The sequence below is a fragment of the Caretta caretta genome, chromosome 6 (genome assembly GCF_965140235.1).
Source record: "Caretta caretta isolate rCarCar2 chromosome 6, rCarCar1.hap1, whole genome shotgun sequence".
NCBI classification, from domain to species: Eukaryota; Metazoa; Chordata; order Testudines; family Cheloniidae; genus Caretta; species Caretta caretta.
The window spans coordinates 90,258,710-90,285,858 of record NC_134211.1 but is presented as its reverse complement, the minus strand read 5'-3'; the positions used below and the strand labels follow the sequence as shown (position 1 = coordinate 90,285,858).

The 27,149-nt window shown below is 49.9% G+C and overlaps 1 protein-coding gene across 3 annotated transcripts; it reads left to right on the top strand.

Annotated features, from left to right (window-relative positions):
• The first annotated feature begins 71 nt into the window (after positions 1-71).
• Positions 72-23,598, top strand: ANGEL1 (angel homolog 1). Of its 3 annotated transcripts, XM_048855555.2 has the most exons (10): positions 74-442; positions 5,287-5,886; positions 6,455-6,681; positions 8,327-8,396; positions 8,980-9,413; positions 10,128-10,254; positions 11,092-11,202; positions 12,242-12,311; positions 12,835-12,998; positions 14,046-23,598. In XM_048855555.2, the coding sequence occupies exons 1-10, from the start codon at positions 379-381 to the stop codon at positions 14,204-14,206; spliced, it is 2,028 nt and encodes a 675-aa protein (XP_048711512.1). In that variant the 5' UTR covers positions 74-378; the 3' UTR covers positions 14,207-23,598. The 3 variants fall into 3 exon arrangements, with proteins under 3 accessions (XP_048711513.1, XP_074985896.1, XP_048711512.1); XM_048855556.2 differs by lacking the exon at positions 12,835-12,998 and having other exon boundaries at positions 72-442; XM_075129795.1 differs by lacking the exon at positions 14,046-23,598 and having other exon boundaries at positions 72-442; positions 12,806-12,965.
• Positions 23,599-27,149: the final 3,551 nt, after the last annotated feature.

The following is a 27,149-nucleotide window of genomic DNA, read 5'->3' as shown; positions in this document are numbered from 1 at the left end:
TCCCGCAACCCCCAGCTGTCCCCTCCCCTCCCCTCCCGCTGGTGCAGCGTCCTCTATTCAGGAACTTGAATGGCAACCCTAGGTGTGAGATGGGCGGACACCCAAACGGGATCACACGCAGCACCGCTTCACAACGCAGACTCATCCACACAGAGGTTGGGAGAGCAGGCGGCCTGGAGCTCCTGGGAAAGTTTACAGGCCTCATCCCCCCAGCTCTGCTCCCCGCCGCGCTCGGTCTCCGGCCCCAGGACGGACGGGCGGAATCCATGCCGGGGGCGCGGGGCAGCGCTGTGCCAAGGCCGGGCCGAGCCGCCGGCGGCTCCCAATAAAGTTGTTGTCGAGGCGGAGCCGGGCTGGGAGAGGATCGGGCCGGGCGGCATGATCGGCACCGTGCTCTGCTACCTGCTGCTGCCAGCGGCGCGGCTCCTCCGGGCCCTCCGAGGTAACAGCCCCCCGCCCCGGACCCCTCCCACGGCCCGTGCGGCCCCGCCCCCTATTGCCTGCGCCCAGGGCTGCAGCCAGGACCACGGGCCCTGTGGACGCTCCTGCAGCCCGCCCTGACTGGCGGGTCGTGGAGCAGCTAGATCACCTCGGGCCCGAGGTGACAGCCCCCCGGGGCGACCCCCCCCCAGCTCCCGGGCCTGGGGTGACAGGCCTCCCCGACCCCCCCCCCGGCGGACCCCCCCTCAGCTCCCGGGCCTGGGGTGACAGGCCTCCCCGACCCCCCGCCCCGGCGGACCCCCCCCCCCCTCAGCTCCCGGGCCTGGGGTGACAGTCCTCCCCTATCCCCACCTCCCGGGGTGACCCCCCCTCAGCTCCCGGGGCTGGGGTGACAGTCCTCCCCTATCCCCACCTCCCGGGGTGACCCCCTCTCAGCTCCCGGGCCTGGGGTGACAGTCCTCCCCTATCCCCACCTCCCGGGGTGACCCCCCCTCAGCTCCCGGGCCTGGGGTGACAGTCCTCCCCTATCCCCACCTCCCGGGGTGACCCCCTCTCAGCTCCCGGGGCTGGGGTGACAGGCCTCCCCGACCCCCCCCCGGCGGACCCCCCCTCAGCTCCCGGGCCTGGGGTGACAGCCCCCCGGCCCTCCCCTCAGCTCCCAGGCCTGGGGTGACAGGCCTCCCCGACCCCCCCCGGCGGACCCCCCCTCAGCTCCCGGGCCTGGGGTGACAGCCCCCCGGCCCTCCCCTCAGCTCCCAGGCCTGGGGTGACAGGCCTCCCCGACCCCCCCCGGCGACGCCCCCCTCAGCTCCCAGGCCTGGGGTGACAGGCCTCCCCGACCCCCCCCCCCCGGCGACCCCCCCCCTCAGCTCCCGGGCCTGGGGTGACAGTCCTCCCCTATCCCCACCTCCCGGGGTGACCCCCCTTCAGCTCCCGGGGCTGGGGTGACAGGCCTCCCCGACCCCCCCCCTTCAGCTCCCGGGCCTGTGGTGACAGCCCCCTGGCCCCCCCCTTCAGCTCCCGGGCCTGTGGTGACAGCCCCCTGGCCCCCCCCTTCAGCTCCCGGGCCTGGGGTGACAGCCCCCTGGCCCCCCCCTTCAGCTCCCGGGCCTGGGGTGACAGGCCCCCGCCCCCCTTCAGCTCCCAGGCCTGGGGTGACAGTCCTCCCCTATCCCCACCTCCCGGGGTGACCCCCCCTCAGCTCCCGGGGCTGGGGTGACAGGCCTCCCCGACCCCCCCCCGGCGGACCCCCCTTCAGCTCCCGGGCCTGGGGTGACAGCCCCCCGGCGACGCCCCCCTCAGCTCCCAGGCCTGGGATGACAGGCCTCCCCGACCCTCCCCCGGCGACGCCCCCCTCAGCTCCCAGGCCTGGGGTGACAGGCCTCCCCAGCCCCCCCCCACAGTGGCCCCCCTCTCAAGCTCCTGGGCCTGGATTGACAGGCCTCCCCTACCCCCACCTCCCGGGCGACACCCTCCCCCCCCGAGCTCCTGGGCCTGGGGTGACAGGCCTCCCCTACCCCCACCTCCTGGGGCGACCCCCACCCCCTCAGGTCCCAGGCCTGGGGTGGCAGGCCTCCCCGACCCCCCCCCCCCAGCGACCCCCCCCTTCAGCTCCCGGGGCTGGGGTGACAGGCCTCCCCGACCCCCACCTCCCGGGGCGACCACCCGCCTCTGTTCCCTAGCCTGGGATGTCAGGCCTCCCCTCACCCTGGGGAAATGCCCCTCAGCTCCTGGGCCTGGGGTGATAGGTCCCCCCTCCTCCTCAGAGTGACCCTCCTCAACTCCCGAGCATGGGGTGAACCTGGCTCTCACTGATGTTTCGTGGAGAGACCAGCTCTCCCAGGCTCTCTTAGGTACCTCCCCCAGCTCTCCTCAGGGAACTCTGGGGAGACCGAGGAACCCCAAGGAGACCAAATTCTCCCAGGCTGTTTTGGATAGCCCCTTGCCTGATTATTATTGTTTATATAGGCCTAGCAACAGTGCTAAAATCATGGGAGGGCCCTGAATGTCAGGTATCTTGCTTTAATTTAAACAGTAGTGAGACTAAAGAAGTGAGGTAGCCCCTAAAAGTAGTAAGGGGGCCCACTGTCCAGCCCTCCCTCCAGTCCCTCTGTAATTTAAGCACTGTTTAGCAGTGATCTAAGTGCTTTCACATCAGAAGACAATGTCCCTGCCCTGAGGAGCTTGAGCTCTAGGCAGATGGAGGCAGGGCTAAGAGGCATCTGAAGCTGTGCTCTAGAGCTGGCTGAACAATTATTCAGTTTCTCTCTCTCTCTGTTTGTTTTAAAGGAGTAAAAGGATTAGTAAGTCATCTAATTTGACAGCTAATCAGAGGAGGGTTTAAAAGAGAGAGTGGAGGCTTGGTGGAGTGGTCAGGTGAGACCATCTCTAGGTCCTCCTCCCAGCCCTGACCATTGTGTACAAGGGAGAGCAGCTCCTCCAGACCTCAGGAAACTCTAATTCTGATTGCTCTATTGCTAATAGTCAGCACTAGCCTGGGGAGCCCGTCTCTCCAGTAGATACACCGCTGCCTGTTTTTTTAAGCAGAGGTCCGCAATCTGTGGGGTATGCCCCCCTAAGAGGCGCAGCTGGGGCCTGGGCCAGCCCCCACGAGGGGTGGAGAGAGAGTGCCACTCAGCTCTGCTCCTGTCTCCCGCTGTTGGCCCCACGCCCGGGGATCAGCTGCCAGCCCCACACCCGGGGCTCTGCTCTCAGCCCCATGTCCAGGGATCTGCTCCCAGCCGCTGGCCCCATGGCCAGGGTCCTGGCTACCAGCCCTGCACCTGGGGTTCAGCTGTCGGCCACAGCTGCTGGTCGAGGCTCCACTCCCACCCCAAGCTGTGGCCCTAGCATCAGCCCCCTTACCCTTTCTGTGTTTCCCCCCTCCCAGAGCCACGGCCCCGCTCCCGGCTTGGGGGTGGCAGCGTGTGGACAGGGGTAAGGGTGGCGGGGCGAGGTAAAAAGTTTGGGAGCCACTGCAGTAGATCATTCTTCTTGGGGGAATGTACTTAAAGCAAACAATTTCAAGGGGAATGTCTTTAGAAAATTATATTTTAATTTTGTTTCCACTTTATGCATCCTCCCCCATCAAAATAAAATAGGGTGCATCCGAAACCAAGTGCCTTGAGAATATTTAAAAATACATTTTTATAAGCGCTTGTCTACACATGCAGTTACTCTGAAATACCTAATCCATTCTAAATTCACTTATTTTGGAAAAGCATTTATGTGTAGACAAACTCTGATTTGTAGTTCCATTCATTTCTCTTACCGTTCTTACTCCTCAATCTCCAGTGAGCAATATCCAGGTTAAAGAGGGATAGAGAATGAATGATTTGCAGAGAACACAATATGCTAATCAGTAATGGGGATATGGTTGCACAGAGATATTAGCAAAAACACAAATGCTTTTATCATCTTGAAGAGTATAAAGGGGAAATACTAGTGAAACTAGTATGTTCTTGTGTTGAGCATGCACTGAAGTATTTGGCCCATTACAGATGTCAGTCACCGCCATCAGGTGAATATCATGGGCTTCCTATTCTCAGACCATGGTTTCTTTCATGGTAGTGTTTTCACTAATGGGGCTTTTCCATCTTTAACTTCCATGTTTGTGCTTCCTTGTTCGTCTCTCCACTCCTTTTCTTATATGCATTTGAAAAGACAATTCAATGTGGAATGGGTCTTCTATATTGGGTCTCTGCAATTATGGAAATTCCTGGTATCTAAACATGCTGCCAGCTGAGGACCCCTTGTTCATTTCCTGAAAATTCACCCATTCCAAAGGTCAGCTGCTAGAACTTCCTTCCTGATGTCTCTGCCCCATGTGGCTAAATGTATCTGTATCTGTGTTTGTATAGAAGATGCTAAAGAAGGGCAGTACTATAGCTTAGATCAGGGGTGAGCAAACTTTTTGGCCCGAGGGCCACATCAGGGTTGCGAAACTGTATGGAGGGCTGGGTAGGGAAGGCTGTGCCTCCCCAGACAGCCTGGCCCCCGCCCCCTATCCACCCTCTCTCACTTTCCTCCCTCTGACTGTCCCCTCAGAACCCCCAACCCATCCAACCCTCCCCCTCCTGGGACCCCCACACCTAACTGCCCCCTGGGACCCCTCCCTTATCCAAATCCCTTGCTCCCTGTCCTCTGACTGTCCCAACCCGTATCCAACCCCCCTGTTCTCCATCCCCTGACTGCTCCCCCCCCCCGAACACCCAACCCATCCAACCCCCCCTGCTCCTTGTCCCCTGACCACCCCCTCCCAGGACCCCACCCCGTATCCAACCACTCCCCGCCCTCTTACCATGCCGCTCAGAGCAGCAGGAACTCGCAGCCCCACTGCACGGCTGGAGCCTGCCGCGCTGCCCGGCAAGAGTGGCGGGCAAGAGCGTGGGCGGTGCAGCGAGCTGAGGCTGTGGGGGAGGGAGGACAGCAGGGGAGGGGCCGGGGACTATCTTCCCTGGCTGGGAGCTCAAGGGCCGGGCAGAATGGTCCCGCGGGCCGGAGTTTGCCCACCTCTGGCTTAGATGCTGCTCTGCTGACCACCTATTGCATTGTATAAATAATAATATAAAACCAGCTTACTTTTTACTTTCAGTTAACCCAGCACCAGCTCACTGAAGTCAATGGCATTGTACCGGCATAACTAAAGTCAGAATATGGTCCAAGAGGCAGCCTTAATTACTCAGAACTATAACTATGCATCTTTTTTGAGTAGCCACTCAGTGCTCTTGATGTATTCAGATGGTTCTATTGCACCAAATTGTAACTGATTTCTCTAGCCTAAATAAGCCAATAAATGAAGAGAGCTGTGGATTTTAACCATTTCTTGTATTGACTTCCTGACAGATGCTTTCTTTACGTGTCGAAAGAATGTGCTTCTGGCGAAGAGCCCGACCACCCAGGTAGGGGGTATCTCTTCTGTACCCAGCAGGAGGTCAGTCCCAGAAGAGCAGGAAGCCCTGCTGCAGCAGCAGCTGGAGGCGGAAGCTGGTGGGCTACACAGCAGTGAGAGTCCTCTCGTGGTGGCGAAGGTGTCAGACACAGTGCCTAGTGACTGGCTGGAAGGCTCAGAATTATTGATGACCAGCCTTAGCAATCTGAATGTGGCTTCAGAGGTCACATGGTGCAGTGATCAGCAAGACGATGAGCTACATACATTAATATCTCTAGGACCAAAGGAGCATGCTGCAGTAACATTGGCAAAATTACCAGAAGAGGAAAGTGTGGCTATGGTGGGCATTGCAGCATGGCCAGCTGTAAGGACACAGACCGATCACCAGATTAGTGGCTGCACCCCTTCAGCCCTGGAAAGGGAGGATGAAGATACTGCTGTGCTGGACTGGAGCTTAGTGCATGACACAGAGATAGTGCCAGTGGAGGCCACAGCCTGGCCCTTTTATGACACAGGACAATTCCAGCCTTTTCCAGCAGAGAGACCTTACCACGGTCAGTAGTAATACAGCCTTTTTTGATTCTGAGCATGCAGTGCTAGATTGGGATGAGGTAGTGTAACAAAACTTTCTGATCTCCCTGCATGTGGATGCTAAATCCTGGGTGAGCTGGGTATGTCTGCACTTGCTGTCTGTTAGGCAGAGGTTGCATCTTTCCATGCCAGGATGATTGCATCTGGTAATGAAAATGATAAAAGTAATCTTTCCTGATGGAAAGGCCAAGACTTCTGGCATTATTGGGTTGGCTAGTGTTGCTAATCACAATTCCTGTGAAGTTAACATAAGTGCCCACTTCATATTGGAGATGGCCTCCAAAGAATGGCTTGAGTTTTTCTAAAACATTTTCTCCCCACTAGGACCCTGCCATTCCATCCCTGTTGACAGCTATTCAGATTAATCAAAGAAAATCATCCGAGGGCCGATGTAGAGTACAAAATGCCCAGATTCAGGGAACAAGAGAACAGCTAATCCCAGTGCCCCAGCTAGCAGGGGCATTCCAGGAAATAGGACAGGGAAGGATACCCAGCATATATCTGACCTGTCTTCCTCTCTCTTACATATAGAGATTTTATGGAGGGACTGGGAGGATCTCTCTACACGGTTTGCGGTTCCAGAGCTGGGCTCAGAGAATGGGCCTCTGTTTGAATTCCGAGTCATGTCTTACAACATTCTGGCCCAGGACCTGGTGGAGCAGAGCAGTGATCTCTACCTGCATTGCCAACCAGATATCCTGGACTGGAGCTATCGTCTCCCAAACCTCTTGCAGGAAATCCAGCACTGGGACCCTGATGTGAGTACTACCCAGGCCCTTTCATGTCCGCTATCACCAGAGTTTTTGGGGTATGAAGCCAGTGCCTCTGGAGTTATTAGGGTCCCTGGTTATGTGCCCACTGGCTCCTATAACCTTACTAGGATCTATTCTTTGATTGGAGGGGCTCAACTTTTCCTAATAGAAGTGGGAGCAGGACAGCCTGCTGCAGTCCTTGGCGAGGAGGCAGAGCCTATAGGGCAGTCTGGAACAAGCCCAGAGAAGAGGCCTACATGAGGGTGGACTTCCTGTTCCTTGCTTACTTCTGTGTTCCTCAGGCTAGCTTAGCATGCTGAGGAAGAAGTGTGCTCACCGCTAAGGATGAGAAGTGAATTTTATTTCACTCTTGCTTCCCCACTGGATAACTGAAGGAGAAGTATGTGCTTCAGAAGTTGTCCTGCATGCTCTGTCTCATTGGTTCTCAACCAAGGGTACGTGTACCCCTGGGGGTAGCAGAGGACTTCCAGGGAGTACATCAACTCATCTAGATATTTGCCTAATTTTACAACAGGCTACATAAAAAGCACTAGCAAAGTCAGTACAAACTAAAATGTCATAGACAATGATTTATTTTTACTGCTCTGTATACTATACACTGAAATGTAAGTACAATATTTATATTCCAATTGATTTATTTTATAATTATATAGTAAAAATGAGAAAGTAAGCAATTTTTCAGTAATAGTGTGCTATGACACTTTTGCATTTTTATGACTGATTTTGTAAGCAAGTAGTTTTAAACTGTTACGAATTACACCTGGTAGGACACGCACACCAGTGCTGCGAATTACACCTGGTAGGACACGCACACCAGTGCTGCGAATTACACCTGGTAGGACACGCACAGTTCGAATCTAGGCTGAGACACAGAAACAAAGTCCACAACTGCAGAGTTCCCAAAAGACACTAAGTTTGTTACGCTCGAGCGTGGTGCCCCCCTGCTAGCCAGGAGGGGACCCTGAATGCAGATTATACAAAGGTTATATACCTTTTAGCAAAGCATGTTGCCCTCGTGCATCGGAAACCTTAGCCAATAAACAAACCCTTGTCTTATCTACCACCTATCCCTGCTTGGTGCATTCCTCGTGCTATACCAGTATGTTAATTACACAGCATGGTCCTAAAGCCATGCATCAGTAACTTTTATTATCAGGATGGGAGGCCTCACATCAAGGCCAAGAGACAGGGAGTTAGAGACTGACAAAAACCAGATACTGGGAGTCAAGGCAGGCTGGAGACAAGGAGGAGGATTTTCACAGGGATTCAATATCTAAGGATTACTCCTCCTGGTGTATGATGTGCTGGCATTTAAACAATGGTGGGCCCCAAACCAAAATGGAGTCACATGTGCTAACTTTTCCTTAACATAAGTGACATGAAACTTGGGGGTACACAAGACAAATCAGACTCCTGAAAGGGGTACAGTCCTCTGGAAAGGTTGAGAGCCAGTGCTCTAGCTGGAGGAAAAGTTGCTTAGACAGCATTTCTTGGTGAAGGGGTTAAGTGTGGGAAACTGTTTTTCCCTCTCTTCCCTCACTGTCCCAACTCCTCTCCCCTCTCCACAAAAGCTCCCCAAAGCAATTGCCAAACAATGGCAGAGTGAGCTAGGTCTCTGCCTTCCTTGCAGGTTCTGTGTCTCCAGGAAGTGCAGGAGAATCACTACTGGGAGCAGCTGGAGCCAACATTCAGGATGATGGGTATGTCCCTCTCTTTTCTACAGGTTTGGCTGAGACTTGCTGAGAACACTCCATGTCGATAGCTCCAGAGCTATACTTCTGTTTACAGAAGTAGTCCCCACCCCAGGTTTTGATGGCCACATTTCTGAAGCTGTCTGCACCCTTTCAATTGGTGTCCTGTTCCTGTTGTGACCGATTCTTCCCCAGATTGGCTGATGAAAACAACAAAACTCATCAGGGGCCTGGCTTATATAGAGAGAACAAAAGACACTTGATAGTACATGATGGCTAACGGGACAGTACTGCCTACAAGGGCATGAGCCAGAGGACGAGAGATTGATTAGAGCATCCCTGAGGGCATAACTAGAAGTATGGGCCGAAAATGAGCAAGAGGAAAATTCAAACTGGGTATTAAGAAAATCTTCCTGCCAGTGAGGTCTGCTGGACTGCGGAACAGTCTACCATGGGGAGTAGTGGGAGCTCCATAGGTTGTGCTATTTAAACCCCGCAAAACAGATTTCCTATACTTTGCTACATCTTACTAAAGAGGAGCCAAGGCTCCTGGCCATTTGGGCCCTCCTGATGGATGGTGGTTTTTTTTCAGGCTTTGTGTGCTTATACAAACGGAGAACAGGAAAAAAGACAGATGGCTGCGCAGTTTGCTACAAGCACAGCAGGTTCCAGCTGATCAGTGCCAACCCTGTAGAATATTTCCGGCCTGGCCTGGACATCCTAAACAGAGACAATGTGGGTCTGGTGCTGCTGCTGCAACCTCTACTCCCAGAGGATGTAGGACAGAAGGCAACAAGCCCCCTGTGTGTGGCTAACACTCACGTGCTGTATAATCCCCGCCGAGGAGATATCAAACTTGCACAGATGGCCTTGCTCCTAGCAGAGGTTGACAAGGTTGTGAAAACTGTTGAGCGCGGCTACTGTCCTGTCATCTTGTGTGGAGACCTGAACGCTGTGCCTGACTCTCCATTGTACAAGTTCATCCGGAATGGTCTGCTCTCCTACCATGGGATGCCAGCCTGGAAGGTAGGTGTAGACAGGGAATGTCATGGAGCAGCTCTTTGGGTTGGAGGGAGTGGAGTATTTGTATAGTTGTGTCTCTGATCACTATTATAAGGCTACTTCCTCTTATAAAGAATGAGCCCCACTCAGCAGCAAATTCATAGACGTACAGTACATTGTGATAACAGTGGAGGTTACCGAAGCAGAGAGAATTTTTAAAATCTTGTTTCTTTTTCACCGCTGATGTTGCTTGTTTGTGATGTTAGCTCAGGTGGTGAAACTGGACTGGTCAGTTCATCATTGTCCTTCACTCATCCATCGCTGTTGTACTTGGGTGATAGTAACTGTAGGGGGAGGTGCACATCCATATTCATGGAAATATTCTCTAAAGGTTGGGCCTAAACCTAGTTCTGTTCCTGAAATATACACCCATGCAAGCACTGCTCCTTTATACGTACTCTCTGTGGCTGTGCACCCAAACACGTACCAACCTCGCTTTCAAAATGGTTTGAATGAAATATTTCAAACAGAATTTATTTTTTCTTTCCCCACACCTTCGTTTTACTACATGTTCCCCAGCTAGTAGCTGCACCACAGATTTACATGATCCTTCTTCTGTGCAGTAGTAGTGCTGGGGTTTGGTTCTGTGTGGGGGCTGTGCACGTTGCTGGCCTCGCTTTAACTATTTTCCTCCTGGTGCTTTGTTCCCCTCACCTTTACCCTGCTGCCTTGATGCAGGTTTCTGGACAGGAAGACTTCTCCCAGCAGCTGCACCAGCGGAAGCTGCAGACCCCACTCTGGCACAGCTGTCTGGGTATAACGGACAACTGTCAATATGTCACTCTTTGCCAGCCAAAGAAATCAGGTGAGCTGTGGTGTGAACGTGGGCTCAACGAAGATGATTATTGTGTGGGTCTTGCTCCCTCTCACTGAGCTGCAGTCTCCACTCTTGGCAGGACATTGACACAACTCCAGGGCAGAACTGGGGAATGTGCTGCACCAGGCACTCTCCTTGACATGGATTCTCTCCTCTCAGAGTACCTGATTTGAACTGTATCACTTGTATGCCCCACAACTCATCTCAGCCTGGGTTTCTGCCATCTTCCTGCACTTGCTGGAAGCTGAATGTCCCACGGTACTTCACATATCGTAGTCATATTTGGGATACGCTTGAAGGGCCTTGTCTTTTTCTTCAAAGCGCTATGTGATGTAGAGCCCATTTAGGCTCTCACACTGCTCTCCAGAGATGCTTCAGCATATGAAGCCCAGATCAGGGTGTTCTTGGTGGAAGCTTGGTGGATATAAACTCCCTAGAAATCAGGCTGAACCCATATCTCTTTTTCCCCCCTTCAGGCTGGGGTTTCCTCCAACATCTGTGTCATAAACACCCCAAATGCCTTGCTTAGAAATTGACTGGTATCTTGCCACTGTAGACCATATTTTGGGAAGGGGAAGCTCTTAATTTGTGGAACCCCCAGATACCACAGTGATGGGTGCATCAGCAATAGGTATTAAAGTAGCTGGGATGCAGTCTAGACAGTCTCTTCCTCTTCTATCACCATGTCTATTCTATATTCAGGTTCTTATATTGTGCCCATCACCATGGCATTCATGTACTCTGGTAGTATTTTTGGCATGGAAACCTAAAGAGAGAGCTGACTTCTTGGTTATTTCCTTCCTTTGAACTGGCTCTGCGCTGCAGACAGACGCAAGTACAGCCGGGACTTCCTGCTTCAGTTCCGTTTCTGTGATGCTGCCTGTGAACGACCTGCACATCTGATTCTGCAGAAGGGTGTGACAGATGTTAAACCAGGTACTGGAGCAAGTTCTCCCTACTTCAACATCTTTTCTGCAGCATGAGCTGCCTTTGGCAAGACTTGAAGCCAGCAAGCGGAGACCAGTCTTGGCTTGTGATTGGCTGGATGAGTCCCAGAAAAGGCAAGGACTGGGGAAGGTGGGAGCCCACCATTGCATCATATTCCCATGGTCACAAGTGGATTCCATAAGGGCTCAGCAACAGCTCTCAGCTACTGACCTGCTCCTTGCATAGCAAGTCTTGCTTTGCTGATTTATGTGTTTTACACCCTGTGTGGAGAGGAATGGAAGAGAGGGTTCAGTCTATTTTCTGTCCTCCCTTTGTTTTGGAGAAGGGCAAGTATTTTTCCATTCCTTCTGCGCTTCCAGATCCACTGGAAGAAATTCATGGTGGCACCTGAGCTGCCTCAGTGCTAATATGGGTGGCATCAGCAGGTGACCACAAGCTGGCATTAGATCTGCTACTAAAGAAGCAGAACCTCTCCTCATCTCTGTGCCTTTTGACATGTTTGGTTCTGTTCTCCTCATTCCCTACCTCCTCTGGGATGGCAACCCATTTCATGATCCCAATTCTGTGACTGTCTGAGTTTCTCTGACAGCAGAGGTTGTAGTACAGGGCCACAGGGATCGGCCTCTGGGCAAAGGTAATGTCCACAGCTCTATGCACAGGAGCTGATTGACCTGGATAAGTTGGTTGCACTAATTTGCTCCTGGGATCGGCCCACTGACTTTTTGGGAGAGGGAGGTAGGGGTTAGGCTTTGTTTTTGGCCTGGTATCAACTTGTTACTCTTTCAGCACCACTGTACCTAGGCCTCCTGTCTGAGACCAGGACAGTTTGCATTCAGCTTTGGAACCTTGTCCTGACTTTCCAGCATGTACTGTCACTCCTGAGGGTGCCTATCCAGGATGTCAGGAGGACTCTTGGCGCTGCAATAAGAGACCTTTTGGGTCCTGGAAGGAACTTTCAAACTCAAAATGAACAAACTGCTTCAGGACCAGTGGCATGTCAAATTGGAATCTCTCTGCTCCTTTTTAGATCGTCCTGCACATTGGCCCAAGCATCTCACCATGGTGAATGATCCTGATCCAGAGCTCTTCTTCCCAAGGTAACCTGGAGGGAGGGAAACTTCAGCTGGGCCATGTGAAGTAAGTGGCACCCCTCCTTGGAGTGGCCATGGTGGGGTGCTTGGAAAATGGGCACAGGAAGCTAAATTAATGTCAAGGTTTAAATAATTCCATGGTCCCTTCTCCCAGGCTAGAAAAAGAACACACTAGGGATGGGAAAGAATCAGAAAAATCTGTCTACAACTGGCCAGATCCATACCAGGCTGCACGAGCAGCTGGGAGCTTCCATGCCAACACTGGGTTGGTGCTGCAGGTCAGGAATGCAGTGCGTTGGCAGAACTGTATGTTGGTGGTGAGGGAGCCCCTGTCCACTCAATGTCTTAGTAGAAATGGCCTTAATAGTCTCTCACTGATATAAGCATTAAAATATATTGAAATATATGTGTAGAAATAGTCTACAAACAGCTGCATCAGGAAAGTGGCTTAGTTTGCTTAGATTCCAACACTGAGCTTTGCATCCCCTCTCCCATGTGAGGGAATGGGGGAGCTGTTTCTTCTCTTCAGGTTTCCAGGTGTAATCCGGCATGGCCTTAATCTGACCTCTGCCTATAGCCACTTCTTGCCCCAGAGAGGTCGCCCTGAGGTCACAACCATGCCCATGGGCCTTGGAGCTACAGTTGATTATATCTTCTACTCGGCAGAGCCCATTGAGAATGGGAACAAAGAGGGTGAGTGTGGCAACATTGGGCCTCCTGAGAGCTTATCCCCACCGTGCTAGGAGGGAAATGTGTGGTACAGCAAAATGGAGCTCATCATGATGGGCAGTGTGTCTCCACCATGGCAGGAGTGGGCCGCTGGGTGTGGCAGCATGCAGTTTCCAGGGATCTGTGCCCAGTAGGGGCTGAGTGATGTACTGTGGGGAAATGCTGTCCTCCCCAGCTGAGGTGACAAGATCTCTATTTTATGCTATTGAGGAGATACAATAGTTCTGCCTGTCCTGATCATAGTTTTTAAGGGGAAATCAAAGTAGAATGGAATGTTACTTTCTTGTTGCCCAACACTTCACCTTGGGTTCACTTAGCATATGCCCTGGAACAGCCCCACAGGCAGTTGGCATTGAGATCTTAGCTCCTCTGGCCTGGTAGTTTGTATCCTTCGCAGCAGCATAGACCATCTGTAGGAGGCACCCCACTTCACCTCCAGGTGATACCCCCTGCAAGAGTCGCACTGTTTGAAGGAGTTGAGTTGATGAGGCTCTGCAAGTAACGGCATCCAGCTCCTACGCCCTCTGAGGCCAAGATCAGCTCAGCATGGGCTCTTTGGGGGTGTGGTGGGAATAGAGTGCGAAGAGTCTCCACAAGTCAAATTTTGTTTCCCCCGAGCCTATGGCTCATTGGACTGACACGGTTAAGGCATGTCAGTTTCATAGCCAATGGTACGCAAGTCTCTTCAAGTAGAGGCCTAAATTCACCTCTGGGAATTTGAGTGCTACTAGCAAGAGCTTCCTTGTGAACAGCTGCATGATGACTGCAGTGTGTGTTGCAGCTCCTGTGTGTGCCGGAGCATGAATCCATATATCAGTAGCAGTCTAGGGTGCCTGTTGCTATAGTAGCCAGGTACGAAGAGGGACATGTTGTTTTGTATAGGCTGTCTGTGTGGATACACCCTTGCTTCCCTGACTGTGCAGCATATGCTAGCTGCCCTGTGTCTGCGCAAAGAGTTTGAGCACGAAGCTCCAGTCTCCATCTGACATGTCCTTCCCATTCCCTTGCCAGGTCGCAGGCTATATCGAGATGGAGCCCTGAAGCTGCTTGGCCGCCTCTCCCTGCTCTCCGAAGATGTCCTGTGGTTGGCAAATGGCTTACCCAATCCCTTTTGCTCATCTGATCACCTCTGTCTGCTGGCTAGCTTTGGCTTGGAGATCTCCAGTGCCTGAGAGAGGGGGATTGTGTGGGTCCCCTCAGACAAACTGGACTGAATGCAGAATACAGAAATTGTGCATTCAGAGCCTCAGTTGGCTCGCAGGAAACTTCCTTTCCATTTCCCTCCATCCTCAATGTAACCGGAGCATGAGGGGGCCAGGAAGACTGAGCCCTTCCCTGCATTGCTACTCCATGGGACTCCATTACTGGCTGATGCCCAGTTATTCTTTGGCTGCACTCTCTCTTAAAGGGACCCGGGCAATTAACTTCCTTACCTATTTGGTCCTGCAACCTCTGGCAGATGTTCTAGCTGTGATGTTCTTACACTGCAGGAATCAACATGACTTCCGCTTATTTACTTGTCTCTGTGTGCTGCTCCTCAGTGATCTGGGAAAGATCAGGTGCAGTTTTGAGACTCGTGTGGGCTTTTTTTTTTAAGTTGGCTACTTGCTGCCAACACCAGGGGGTGCGCCCAATCATCATCTGCCACACTAAAATGGTGATTCTTTTTAATTTCCTAGCAACAGTGTATGGAATGCATTCCCCTTGGATTCACCCAAGCATCTCTTCTGTCATCTGTAATTTAAGATAGGACTGGGCTTGATGGTGGCTCGGAAATGGAATTGAAGTAGCCTTTACCTAGGGATACCTAAAGAGAGTTTCCATCAGGTTCACCCAGGTCTGCACCCAGCACACACATCAGCAGAGTGAGAGTTTTAAGTTTCAATAACTTTCTGTAGGGAGCTTTCTATCGTTACGAGACCACTGTACCAATAAGGTCTGACACAAAGATCAGTGTGATATGGAGGTGCTGGTTCTCCAGAACCATCATAGAAAGCCCTGGAATTGCCACAGCAGAAATCTGAGATCCTTGGAAAGGCTCCCTCACTGCCTTCCTGACCATCTCAGAACAGTTCCTAGTACCTCTCTTGGCACTTATAAGTGATAGAGAAGGATTTGCCAAGGCCTTTCCTACGGGTTTTATGCAGGGCGAACAGTGGACAGCTCTGGACTGATAAGAATGTGAGAGTGATGAAGGGCTGTGGTCATAGCTGCTTGCAGAACAATGCTAAAGAGAGAAGGGGTGCCAAAGGAAGTGGAGGAATAGCTGCTTCCTCTTCCTTTTAGTAGGTACTTCACTGATCTGCAAAATGTCGTAGTCAAGGCTCAGGACAGATCAGATGTCCTCCTGGCCAAACATGTTATTTTGTGTGCATATTATTGCCCCGTTCTGGATCTATCCTGTAAAGGGAGTTGAGCTGATAGGAGCTGCTCCTCTGTCTGTGATTTGGAGCCCTATCGGTTTGGAGCCAAAGCTTCAATCCTTGGATCCCCATTGTAGCCTTATTGTCATGTGTGTTGATGATATATTCACCGGTCAGCAGTGGCTTGTTGCTAGTTCTTTTGGGGGTTTTTTTGGCGCTGGACCCTGCAGGTCAGATTCCTCAGCATGACCTGACTGTTGGTGCTCAGTATTTATCAATGAGTTATGAGAAGAATGTTAGCAGAAGAGTTCTCCACCCTTAAACTCCACTTCTGGGGCTGAGAAATCTCCTGACCCTGTCTTAGCCAGGTTTTCAGGGGGGAGGAGGGTGAGAAGCTAGAAATAACTATAACTGGATTGTTTTGAATAATGCATTAGAGAGGTTTCAGTGTTTTAAGTGTTACTTTCTTAAACGTCTTATTTGAAAAATAAAATTTTATAATTTCAGAAAAAATGCACAGTAAAAGTGGCTGCTGGGGCTCCTGAGGGCAGAGCCCTCCTCCCCTTAAAGGCCTGGTTACACTTCAGTTGGTTTTGTGTGGAAGAGGCGTGGGGTAGGGTGTTAGCTGTGCAAGGGTCATGGCAAGAAGTGGGGAGAGGTTGGGCCTAGCTGATAATCTGTATAAACATTCATATCAAACAGGCCATGAAAAGCCCCAACCCCTGATGCCATTCTGGTATAGCTCATTTGGGCTGTTCTAAAACAGCTTCTAAAACTAAAGTGAGCTCAACCCACGAACCTTTCTTCTGAAAGTAGAGGCTATTGCTGGTTCCTAGAGCCTATGTCCAGTCTTCAGGTTGTCTCAGCAGCTCAGCCAGACCTTCGTTATTGGGCTCCCATGTTATCTTTACAGTGGGGTAAGAGAAAACTGTATCTGTATGTCCTTTTCCTCTCACCCCGTTCTGTTGGGAGTGATGTCTGCCTACCTGTGGGTGACTGGACCCATTATTACCTGATGTGGGAAGTGGGTGAGTAGGATTCTATTGTCCATTTGTGTGCGTGCTGTCCAATAATCTGTTGTGGGGGAGAAGGATTGTAGGGGCAGATCCACAAAAGGACTTAAGCAACTGAGTCCCAGCTTTAGGCACCACTGCAGTCCATAATGCCCCCGCTCAGCTGCCGCCTATACTCAGTGCTTAAACTTCCCTTGAAGAAGTTCCCCAGGTGCCTGTTTTTGCCACTGGGCATGTGAACTGCTGCCTCATTGTCTCACTCCTAAACTCAGTGCAATCCACATTGAGGAAGTGTGTCCTAACCACCGAACTATGAGAGACTCACATCAGAATAACCCAATCTCTCCGATTGAAGCCGGTCCACATTAATTGAATATGAATTGGGCCAGAGAGAGTGAGAATCATTCCATAGTCCAGAGGCCATGGCACTTACCTGAGAGGTGGAAGATCTCTGTTCAGAACCCTTCTCATAAGACAGAGGTGGGAACTGAACCAGGATCTGCCACATCCCAGGTCAGTACCCTGACCACTGCGCTAAAAGTTACAAGGGAGCCTGGGGCTGCCAGTCTTTTCCTCTCCCTTCCCAGCTGTTTTTTGCAGAGTTAGGTACACCCACTTAATTCATTCTCACAAGAAACAGCTTACACACCTAAGCTGCCTTACTTCAGGAGAGGGGTTCCCAGCTGTGGATCACAGGCAGAGCTAGGTGCCTCCCTGTAGCCCAGACTTAGGTGCCAAACTCTGTGAGAGGGGAAGTGCTTAGGACACACCCACCTCATCAGTATCTCCCATTGGCTGACTTAGGCAGCTCCTTGCAGTAGCCTGCTGGCTTTTGTGCTTAGGGGCCTGTCACTCCCTTATTCATTATATAGGGTGCCTGACTCAGGATTTGTGGATCCCATTGTTGTTCCAGTGATTTTCTAGGTGCCTAAAAGTTAAGTGTTGCAACAATCTAAGTCCCTTCGTGAGTCTAGGCCAGGGGTTCTCAAACAGGGTTGTGACTCTGACAGCTGCAACCCCCGGAAGCCTCCATCCCCAAACGCCACTTCACCTCCAGCATTTATAATAGTGTTTTTAAAAAGTGTTTTTAGTTATAAGGGGGTCACACTCAGAGGCATGCTGTGTGAAAGGGGTCACAAATACAAATGCTCAAGAGCCACTAGTCTAGGCCATAGTTGCATGTTTATGAAGTACCTCTTCCCCAACTTATATTGGTTTTGGGGTGGCATTGTTTGGTGGGGTAAATGTAATTGTGAAAAAGTTCCCATAGCTGGTTGCTCTAACAATTGCATTAATTGCTGTAATACTTTTATTTTAACTTCTTTATAATGGGGGTTTCTGTATTTACAAACAAACAAATCCATGTAACCCTTTGCCTATGAGCTTCTATTCCTATGTCTGATTGGCTCAAGATTCTAGGTGAGCCTGAGACTGAAAGTGGCCCATTCTGCACTAACATACTCACAGGCTGGAAACACACAGAAGGGGAAAAACTGAAAGGTGGTACTTTGGGAGAAACCCACTGGAAAACTTAAGGCATTCAAAACTAATGCAACTAAGTGCAAAGTATTAGGTAATCACAGCAAAAGCTAATGTTGCAGAGCTTAACTTCAAAGACACTGGCTTAGATTCTAATAGGTAGGTTACACAAGTATATATCTGGAGTTATTCGATTGCCTTCAGTGAACTCTGGAAATCCAGATTTTAACCAATGTAACTGATATAAGAATCTGACCAACTATTTAAGCAGCTTAATTTTTTTTAAATAAAAAAGTTACAGTCACACTGAAATGTTTCTAAATGCCACAACGCAAGGGGGACTTTTAAAATTTTGAAACAAAAAGGTGTGTTGTTGTGTAGCCTTCTTTGTATAGCTCTAATGCTGAAATGGCTGAAGGTAGAAAGTTTAAAATTTGGCATAGAAGTAGCCCTCCTTGAGAAATGCTTTTGTGTGTTCTGCTGAAAGTATCACTTAGTGCAGCTGCAGTGCAAATGAGATTTAAAAAAAAAAAACAACTCAACACTTGGAAAGAAGATTAGGGTGGCCTGTACGTTGAATGAGGTGGGTTGAGCCCTGTTTCATTCACTGCATAGCAAAGCGTCAAGGGAGCTGCAGATTTTCTGTTCCCTCCCCTACAGAGTTTGACTTTCACAGGGAGTCTCCCACAGTACACAGGGGAGAGGAATCTGTGGGAGCCTCACTGAGTATGCACCATAGGTGGGAGTGGGACAGTATTCTACTGGGGTCCCAGCCAATTTGTAGCAGATTCTGGTCAGCCTTTATTCTTCACAACCCCCATAATAAGGGTCAGGGGGGACACCTAGGAAATTCAATTTAAAAAACTAAGGTTTCACAACTAAGCACTCAAGTCAGAATAGGCCAAAGCTGAAACCGCAGGTGCAGCCTTAACTTTCATGTCTATGTGTTTCCATGCGTTTTTTTTAAAATGACATAGTCCTGTAGTATTTCTGAAATAATACCACACAATTTATCTTCTGTGACCTTGAATTTAATGATGTATGGATTCTGCATGTGTATAAAACATATATTAAATTATATATAGTGTCACTGGAAGACATAACATATATAGATGTAGGTGGGCGGAATAGCATAATATGGTATTATTTGAGAATAGCATGTGGGGAGATAATTAAAAATTGTATCATCATGAGTAGTTTGCAACAGCACACAGGTCAGTTGCATATATGGCCTTAACTTAAGCACATCCAGACCCAAATGCTTAACTATGCAACATTAACACTTACCCTGCATAGTTTTTTTCCTTTTTTTCCAGGAACTCTGGAAACAAAAGGAAATGACACACACACACACACACAGTAAAAATATTAGGACAGGTAATAGTTTCCATGACAAACACTTACTGCTGCAAGAGCATGTTCTCCTCCATAGCCTTTTCCTGACACAGTGGAGCAATACACATTATTCCCAGTTCCCCTTGACTATCTTCCTCTAGACTTCTGCTTTGGCTGACTAATTTTACACTGGGAAAGGCCTTTACAAAAAATAAATAGTTTAACTTAAGAGAACAGGCAAGTGCTGCATCTCCAGGCAGCCCCACCTGTCCCCTCTCCGGGTAATGGTCTAGTCTCCCAAAGCAATCACCGTACATTGAGACTGCAAGGATTCCTTTGACTTGGCATACAGAAACAAGAGTTTCTATGGGAAGAGAATGCAGATAAAAAGTAGCATGGGACATATATCAAATCAGTTGTTTCTTTTGACAAGTTTCAGAGTAACAGCCATGTTAGTCTATATTCACAAAAAGAAAAGGAGTACTTATGGCACCTTAACGACTAATCAGTTTATTTGAGCATAAGCTGTCGTGAGCTACAGCTCACTTCATCGGATGCATACTGTGGAAAGTACAGAAGACCTTTTTATACACACAAACCATGAAAAAATGGGTGTTTACCACTACAAAAGGTTTTCTCTCCCCCCACCCCACTCTCCTGCTGGTAATAGCTTATCTAAAGTGATCATTCTCCTTACAATGTGTATGATAATCAAGTTGGGCCATTTCCAGCACAAAATCCAGGTTTTCTCCCCACCCCCCACAAACCCACTCTCCTGCTGGTAATAGCTTATCTAAAGTGATCACTTTCCTTACAATGTGTATGATAATCAAGGTGGGCCATTTCCAGCACAAATCCAGGGTTAAACAAGAATGTCTGGGGGGGGTGGCGGGGGAGGAAAAAACAAGGGGAAATAGGTTACCTTGCATAATGACTTAGCCACTCCCAGTCTCTATTCAAGCCTAAGTTAATTTCTTTTGAGTAATTCTTTTTTTCCTGGAGCATGAAAAGGAACAACAAGAGCAGAACCCAGCCTGGCTGCGTTACAGCATATGTGACTGGTTAAGGACACCCTCACCTGTTGTTAAAACTGACCTCAGTATCTCCTGCAGAGCCAGCAGTGGATGCTTGCACTGTGGGTTTTAGTGAGCAGCCATCACTCAGAGCTACCTCCCTGTCCTGCAGATATATTTTGGGGACAGAACAATGATTTTTCTAAACTTACTTAGAATCTGGTGCAGGAAACTTCTTACCAAGGTGAAACCATTTTAAAGAAGTTCAGAAGTGGTGATTGTGCTTACTGGATTTGGCAGTGCCCTTTTAATGTTTTACTTACTGGGGGAGGGATGGCAGCTTGCAGCCACTGGCTTATTTGAGGTGAGATGCTGCTTGTCTTGATTTTATCAGCTCTTAGTTTGGCTGACTGAAGTTCTTCTTTTGCTGTAACATGGGAAGAGAACCCTGGAACTATGTAGATCCTTTCCTCCACACAGAAAAGGCTTTTCCTTCATAGCCAAGTACTTTGGTGTGAAATTGAGTGAGAACCCTAGAACTGCAGCAATGAAGCTAAGAACCAGTAGTGGCAACTTGTGAGCTGGGAGGGGGTCAGTGGTTGAGGGATAGTATGATCTTGTGGACTGGGACCACCCATGTTTTAATCCCAGCTGTTACAGCCTTGGGCAAGCTTCTTCCTTGTTCTTTGTCTCTGTAAACTAACATTCAGCCTGACCTATCCTGCATGGGTGGGTGTAAGGATTAACTGATGTTCAAGGGTATGTCTACACTACGGAATAAGGTCGAATTTATAGAAGTCGGTTTTTTAGAAATCGGTTTTATATATTCGAGTGTGTGTGTCCCCACAGAAAATGCTCTAAGTGCATTAAGTGCATTAACTCGGCGGAGTGCTTCCATAGTACCGAGGCTAGAGTCGACTTCCAGAGCATTGCACTGTGGGTAGCTATCCCACAGTTCCCGCAGTCTCCGCTGCCCATTGAAATTCTGGGTTGAGATCCCAATGCCTGATGGGGCTAAAACATTGTTGCGGGTGGTTCTGAGTACATATCGTCAGGCCCCCGTTCCCTCCCTCCCTCCGTGAAAGCAAGGGCAGACGATCGTTTCGCGCCTTTTTTCCTGAGTTACCTGTGCAGACGCTATACCATGGCAAGCATGGAGCCCGCTCAGGTAACCGTCACCCTATGTCTCCTGGGTGCTGGCAGACGTGGTACGGCATTGCTACACAGTAGCAGCAACCCCTTGCCTTGTGGCAGCAGACGGTGTAATATGACTGGTAGCTGTCATTGTCGTGTCCGAGGTGCTCCTGGCCACATCGGCTGGGAGCGTCTGGGCAGACATGGGCGCAGGGACTAAATTTGGAGTGACTTGACCAGGTCATTCTCTTTAGTCCTGCAGTCAGTCCTATTGAACCGTCTTATGGTGAGCAGACAGGCGATACGAATTGCTAGCAGTCCTATTGCACCATCTTTGGCCGAGCAGTCATGAGATGTGGATGGCATGCAGTCCTTCTGCACCATCTGCTGCCAGCCAAAGATGTAAAAGATAGATGGAGTGGATCAAAACAAGAAATAGACCAGATTTGTTTTGTACTCATTTGCCTCCTCCCCTATCTAGGGGACTCATTCCTCTAGGTCACACTTCAGTCACTCACAGGGAAGGTGCAGCGAGGTAAATCTAGCCATGTATCAATCAGAGGCCAGACTAACCTCCTTGTTCCAATAAGAACAATAACTTAGGTGCACCATTTCTTATTAGAACCCTCTGTGAAGTCCTGCCTGAAATACTCCTTGATGTAAAGCCATCCCCTTTGTTGATTTTAGCTCCCTGAAGCCAACCCTGTAAGCCATGTCATCAGTCGCCCCTCCCTCCTTCAGAGCAACAGCAGACAATCGTTCCGCGCCTTTTTTCTGTGCGGACGCCATACCAAGGCAAGCATGGAGGCTGCTCAGCTCACTTTGGCAATTAGGAGCACATTCAACACCACATGCATTATCCAGCAGTATATGCAGCACCAGAACCTGGCAAAGCGATACCGGGCGAGGAGGTGATGTCAGCGCGGTCACATGAGTGATCAGGACATGGACACAGATTTCTCTGAAAGCATGGGCCCTGCCAACTTGTGCATCATGGTGCTAATGGGGCAGGTTCATGCTGTGTAACACCGATTCTGGGCTCGGGAAACAAGCACAGACTGGTGGGACCGCATAGTGTTGCGGGTCTGGGACGATTCCCAGTGGCTGCGAAACTTTCACATGTGTAAGGGCACTTTCATGGAACTTTGTGACTTGCTTTCCCCTGCCCTGAAGCACATGAATACCAAGATGAGAGCAGCCCTCACAGTTGAGAAGCGAGTGGCGATAGCCCTGTGGAAGCTTGCAACGCCAGACAGGTACCGGTCAGTTGGGAATCAATTTGGAGTGGGCAAATCCACTGTTGGGGCTGCTGTGATGCAAGTAGCCCACGCAATCAAAGATCTGCTGCTATCAAGGGTAGTGACCCTGGGAAATGTGCAGGTCATAGTGGATGGCTTTGCTGCAATGGGATTCCCTAACTGTGGTGGGGCCATAGATGGAACCCATCTCCCTATCTTGGCACCGGAGCACCAAGCCAGCGAGTACATAAACCGCAAGGGGTACTTTTCAATAGTGCTGCAAGCTCTGGTGGATCACAAGGGACGTTTCACCAACATCAACGTGGGATGGCCGGGAAAGGTACATGACGCTCACATCTTCAGGAACTCTGGTCTGTTTCAAAAGCTGCAGGAAGGGACTTTATTCCCAGACTAGAAAATAACTGTTGGGGATGTTGAAATGCCTATATGTATCCTTGGGGACCCAGCCTACCCCTTAATGCCATGGCTCATGAAGCCGTACACAGGCAGCCTGGACAGTAGTCAGGAGCTGTTCAACGACAGGCTGAACAAGTGCAGAATGGTGGTAGAATGTGCATTTGGACGTTTAAAGGCACGCTGGCGCAGTTTACTGACTCGCTTAGACCGCAGCGAAACCAATATTCCCACTGTTATTACTGCTTGCTGTGTGCTCCACAATCTCTGTGAGAGTAAGGGGAAGACGTTTATGGCGGGGTGGGAGGTTGAGGCAAATCGCCTGGCTGCTGGTAACGCACAGCCAGACACCAGGGCAGTTAGAAGAGCACAGGAGGGCGCGGTACACATCAGAGAAGCTTTGAAAACCAGTTTCATGACCGGCCAGGCTATGGTGTGAAAGTTCTGTTTGTTTCTCCTTGATGAACCCCCCCCCCCCGCCCCTTTGTTCACTCTACTTCCGTGTAAGCTAACAACCCTCCCCTCCTCCCTTAGATCACCGCTTGCAGAGGCAATAAAGTCATTGTTGCTTCACATTCATGCATTCTTTATTCATTCATCACACAAATAAGGGGATGACTACCAAGGTAGCCCAGGAGGGGTGGTGGAGGAGGGAAGGAAAATGCCACACAGCACTTTAAAAGTTTACAACTTCAAAATTTATTGAATGCCAGCCTTCTTTTTTTGGGGCAATGCTCTGTGGCGGAGTGGCTGGTTGGCCGGTGGCCCCCCCACCGTGTTCTTGGGCATCTGGGTGTGGAGGCTATGGAACTTGGGGAGGAGGGCGGTTGGTTACAGAGGGGCAGCAGTGGCAGTCTGTGCTCCAGCTGCCTTTGCTGCAGCTCAACCATACACTGGAGCATACTGGTTTGGTCCTGCAGCAGCCTCAGCATTGAATCCTGCCTCCTCTCATCACGCTGCCGCCACATTTGAGCTTCAGCCCACCACTTATTCTCTTCAGCCTCCTGGTGATTTTGTGCTTTCCTGCACTCTGACATTATTTGCCTCCACACATTCGTCTGTGCTCTGTCAGTGCGGGAGGATAGCATGAGCTCGGAGAACATTTCATCTCGAGTGTGTTTTTTTTTCTTTCTAACCTTCACTAGCCTCTGGGAAGGAGAAGATCCTGTGATCATTAAACACATGCAGCTGGTGGAGAAAAAAAAAGGGACAGCAGTATTTAAAAAGACAAATTTTATAAAACAGTGGCTACACTCTTTCAGCGTAAACCTTGCTGTTAACAAAAAGAAAAGGAGTACTTGTGGTACTTAGACTAATCAATTTATTTGAGCATAAACTTTTGTGAGCTACAGCTCACTTCATCGGATGCATACTGTGGAAACTGCAGAAGACATTATATACACAGAGACCATGAAACAATACCTCCTCCCACCCCACTCTCCTGCTGGTAGTAGCCCATCCAAAGTGACCACTCTCTTTACAATGTGTATGATAATCAAGGTGGGCCATTTCCAGCACAAATCCAGGTTCTCTCACACACACACACAAAGAGTGTGTGTGTGTGGTTTTTGGAAAAAAAAAAAGTGGGGGGGGAGGTGAGAAAACCTGGATTTGTGCTGGAAATGGCCCAACTTACAATGTGTATGATAATCAAGGAGAGGTTTCAGAGTAACAGCCATGTTAGTCTGTATTTGCAAAAAGAAAAGGAGTACCTGTGGCACCTTAGAGACTAACCAATTTATTTGAGCATGAGCTTTCGTGAGCTACAGCCCACTTCATCGGATGCAAGGAGAGTGATCACTTTAGATAAGCTATTACCAGCAGGACAGTGGGGTGGGAGGAGGTATTGTTTCATGGTCTCTGTGTATATAATGTCTTCTGCAGTTTCCACAGTATGCATCCGATGAAGTGAGCTGTAGCTCACGAAAGCTTATGCTCAAATAAATTGGTTAGTCTCTAAGGTGCCACAAGTACTCCTTTTCTTTTTGCGAATATAGACTAACACGGCTGTTACTCTGAAACTTGCTGTTAACATTACATACATAGCACATGTGCTTTCGTTACAAGGTCGCATTTTGCCTCCCCCCACCGTGTGGCTATCCCCTCAACCTTCCCCCCTCCCTGTGGCTAACAGCGGGGAACATTTCTGTTTAGCCACAGGCAAACAGCCCAGCAGGAATGGGCTCCTCTGAGTGTCCCCTGAAGAAAAGCACTCTATTTCAACCAGGTGACCATGAATTATATCTTACTCTCCTGAGGATAACACAGAGAGATAAAGAACGGATGTTGTTTGAACGCCAGCCAACATACACTGCAATACTTTGTTGTACAATGATTCCCAAGTACGTGTTACTGGCCTGGAGTGGTAAAGTGTCCTACCATGAAGGACGCAATAAGGCTGCCCTCCCCAGAAACCTTTTGCAAAGGCTTTGAGAGTACATCCAGTAGTGCTGCGAATGCCAGGGCAAAGTAATCCTTTCACATGCTTGCTTTTAAACCATGTATAGTATTTTAAAAGGTACACTCACCGGAAGTCCCTTCTCCGCCTGCCGGGTCCAGGAAGCAGCCTTGGGTGAGTTCAGGGGGTACTGGCTCCAGGTCCAGGGTGAGAAACAGTTCCTGGCTGTTTTGCCCCCGCTTGCTTGCTGTGAGCTATCTACAACCTCATCATCGTCTTCTTCGTCCCCAAAACCTGCTTCCGTGTTGCCTCCATCTCCATTGAAGGAGTCAAATAACACGGCTGGGGTAGTGGTGGCTGAACCCCCTAAAATGGCATGCAGCTCATCATAGAAGCGGCATGTTTGGGGCTCTGACCCGGAGCGGCCATTCGCCTCTCTGGTTTTCTGGTAGGCTTGCCCCTCAGCTCCTTAAGTTTCACGCGGCACTGCTTCAGGTCCCTGTTATGGCCTCTGTCCTTCATGCCCTGGGAGATTTTGACAAAGGTTTTGGCATTTCGAAAACTGGAACGGAGTTCTGATAGCATGGATTCCTCTCCCCAAACAGCGATCAGATCCCGTACCTCCCGTTCGGTCCATGCTGGAGCTCTTTTGCGATTCTGGGACTCCGTCATGGTCACCTCGGCTGATGAGCTCTGCATGGCCACCTGCAGCTTGCCACGCTGGCCAAACAGGAAATGAGATTCAAAAGTTCGCTGTTCTTTTCCTGTCTACCTGGCCAGTGCATCTGAGTTGAGAGTGCTGTCCAGAGCGGTCACAATGGAGCACTCTGGGATAGCTCCCGGAGGCCAATACCATCGAATTGTGTCCACAGTACCCCAAATTCGAGCCGGCAAGGCCAATTTAAGCGCTAATCCACTTGTCAGGGGTGGAGTAAGGAAATCGATTTTAAGAGCCCTTTAAGTCGAAATAAAGGGCTTCATCGTGTGGACGGGTGCAGGTTTACATCAATTTAACGCTGCTAAATTCGACCTAAAGTCCTAGTGTAGACCAGGGCCTAGTATCATTAGTAGCAGCTGCAAAGAGATGGAGGGGGGGGGGTATCCACAAAGAGGAATGGTATTGGCAGCATGAGGTGAAATGGCACTGTAGATGACATTTACAGCAACTCCCAGCTCTGCTTTTGAAAGGTCTTTTCTCCTAAGATCTTGTGAATCTTGAATTTAGGTGTGATAGGGGAGGGGAATGCTGTAGTAGTTCCATTCAGCAGCTGAGGCAAGTGATGTTTGCCAGTGAGTTTGCTATAAACAGCCCTGCAAATCCACGGATGTAGATATTTGTGGACCATGTTTGCAGATCAGCTGCGGTTACAAATTTTGTACCCATGCAGGGCTCTAGCTATAAACCCCTCTTATGCTAGAAGCATGGGCTGAAGGTTTATGGTGAGGTCACCTTAGGGATGAAGGGGACAGCCATTGCTTGGCAGGGGGCTTGTTACCATTACTTTTTAATAGTGTAGTAAGGCTTCCTCATTGATACAGAGCTTATTTCAGCTCAGAGGGATCATTTTAAGTTCCGTCATGTCCTGCTGGACAGAAAGCAGGAGGACCCCATGTGGTATCTCCCCCACTTTCACTCAGGTGCCTGCTGTAAGCCTTATCAACATCTCCATGTGCTCATGTTCTGCTGTTATTCAGCTCTCTACAGTTAAGCAATACACTTTGTATATG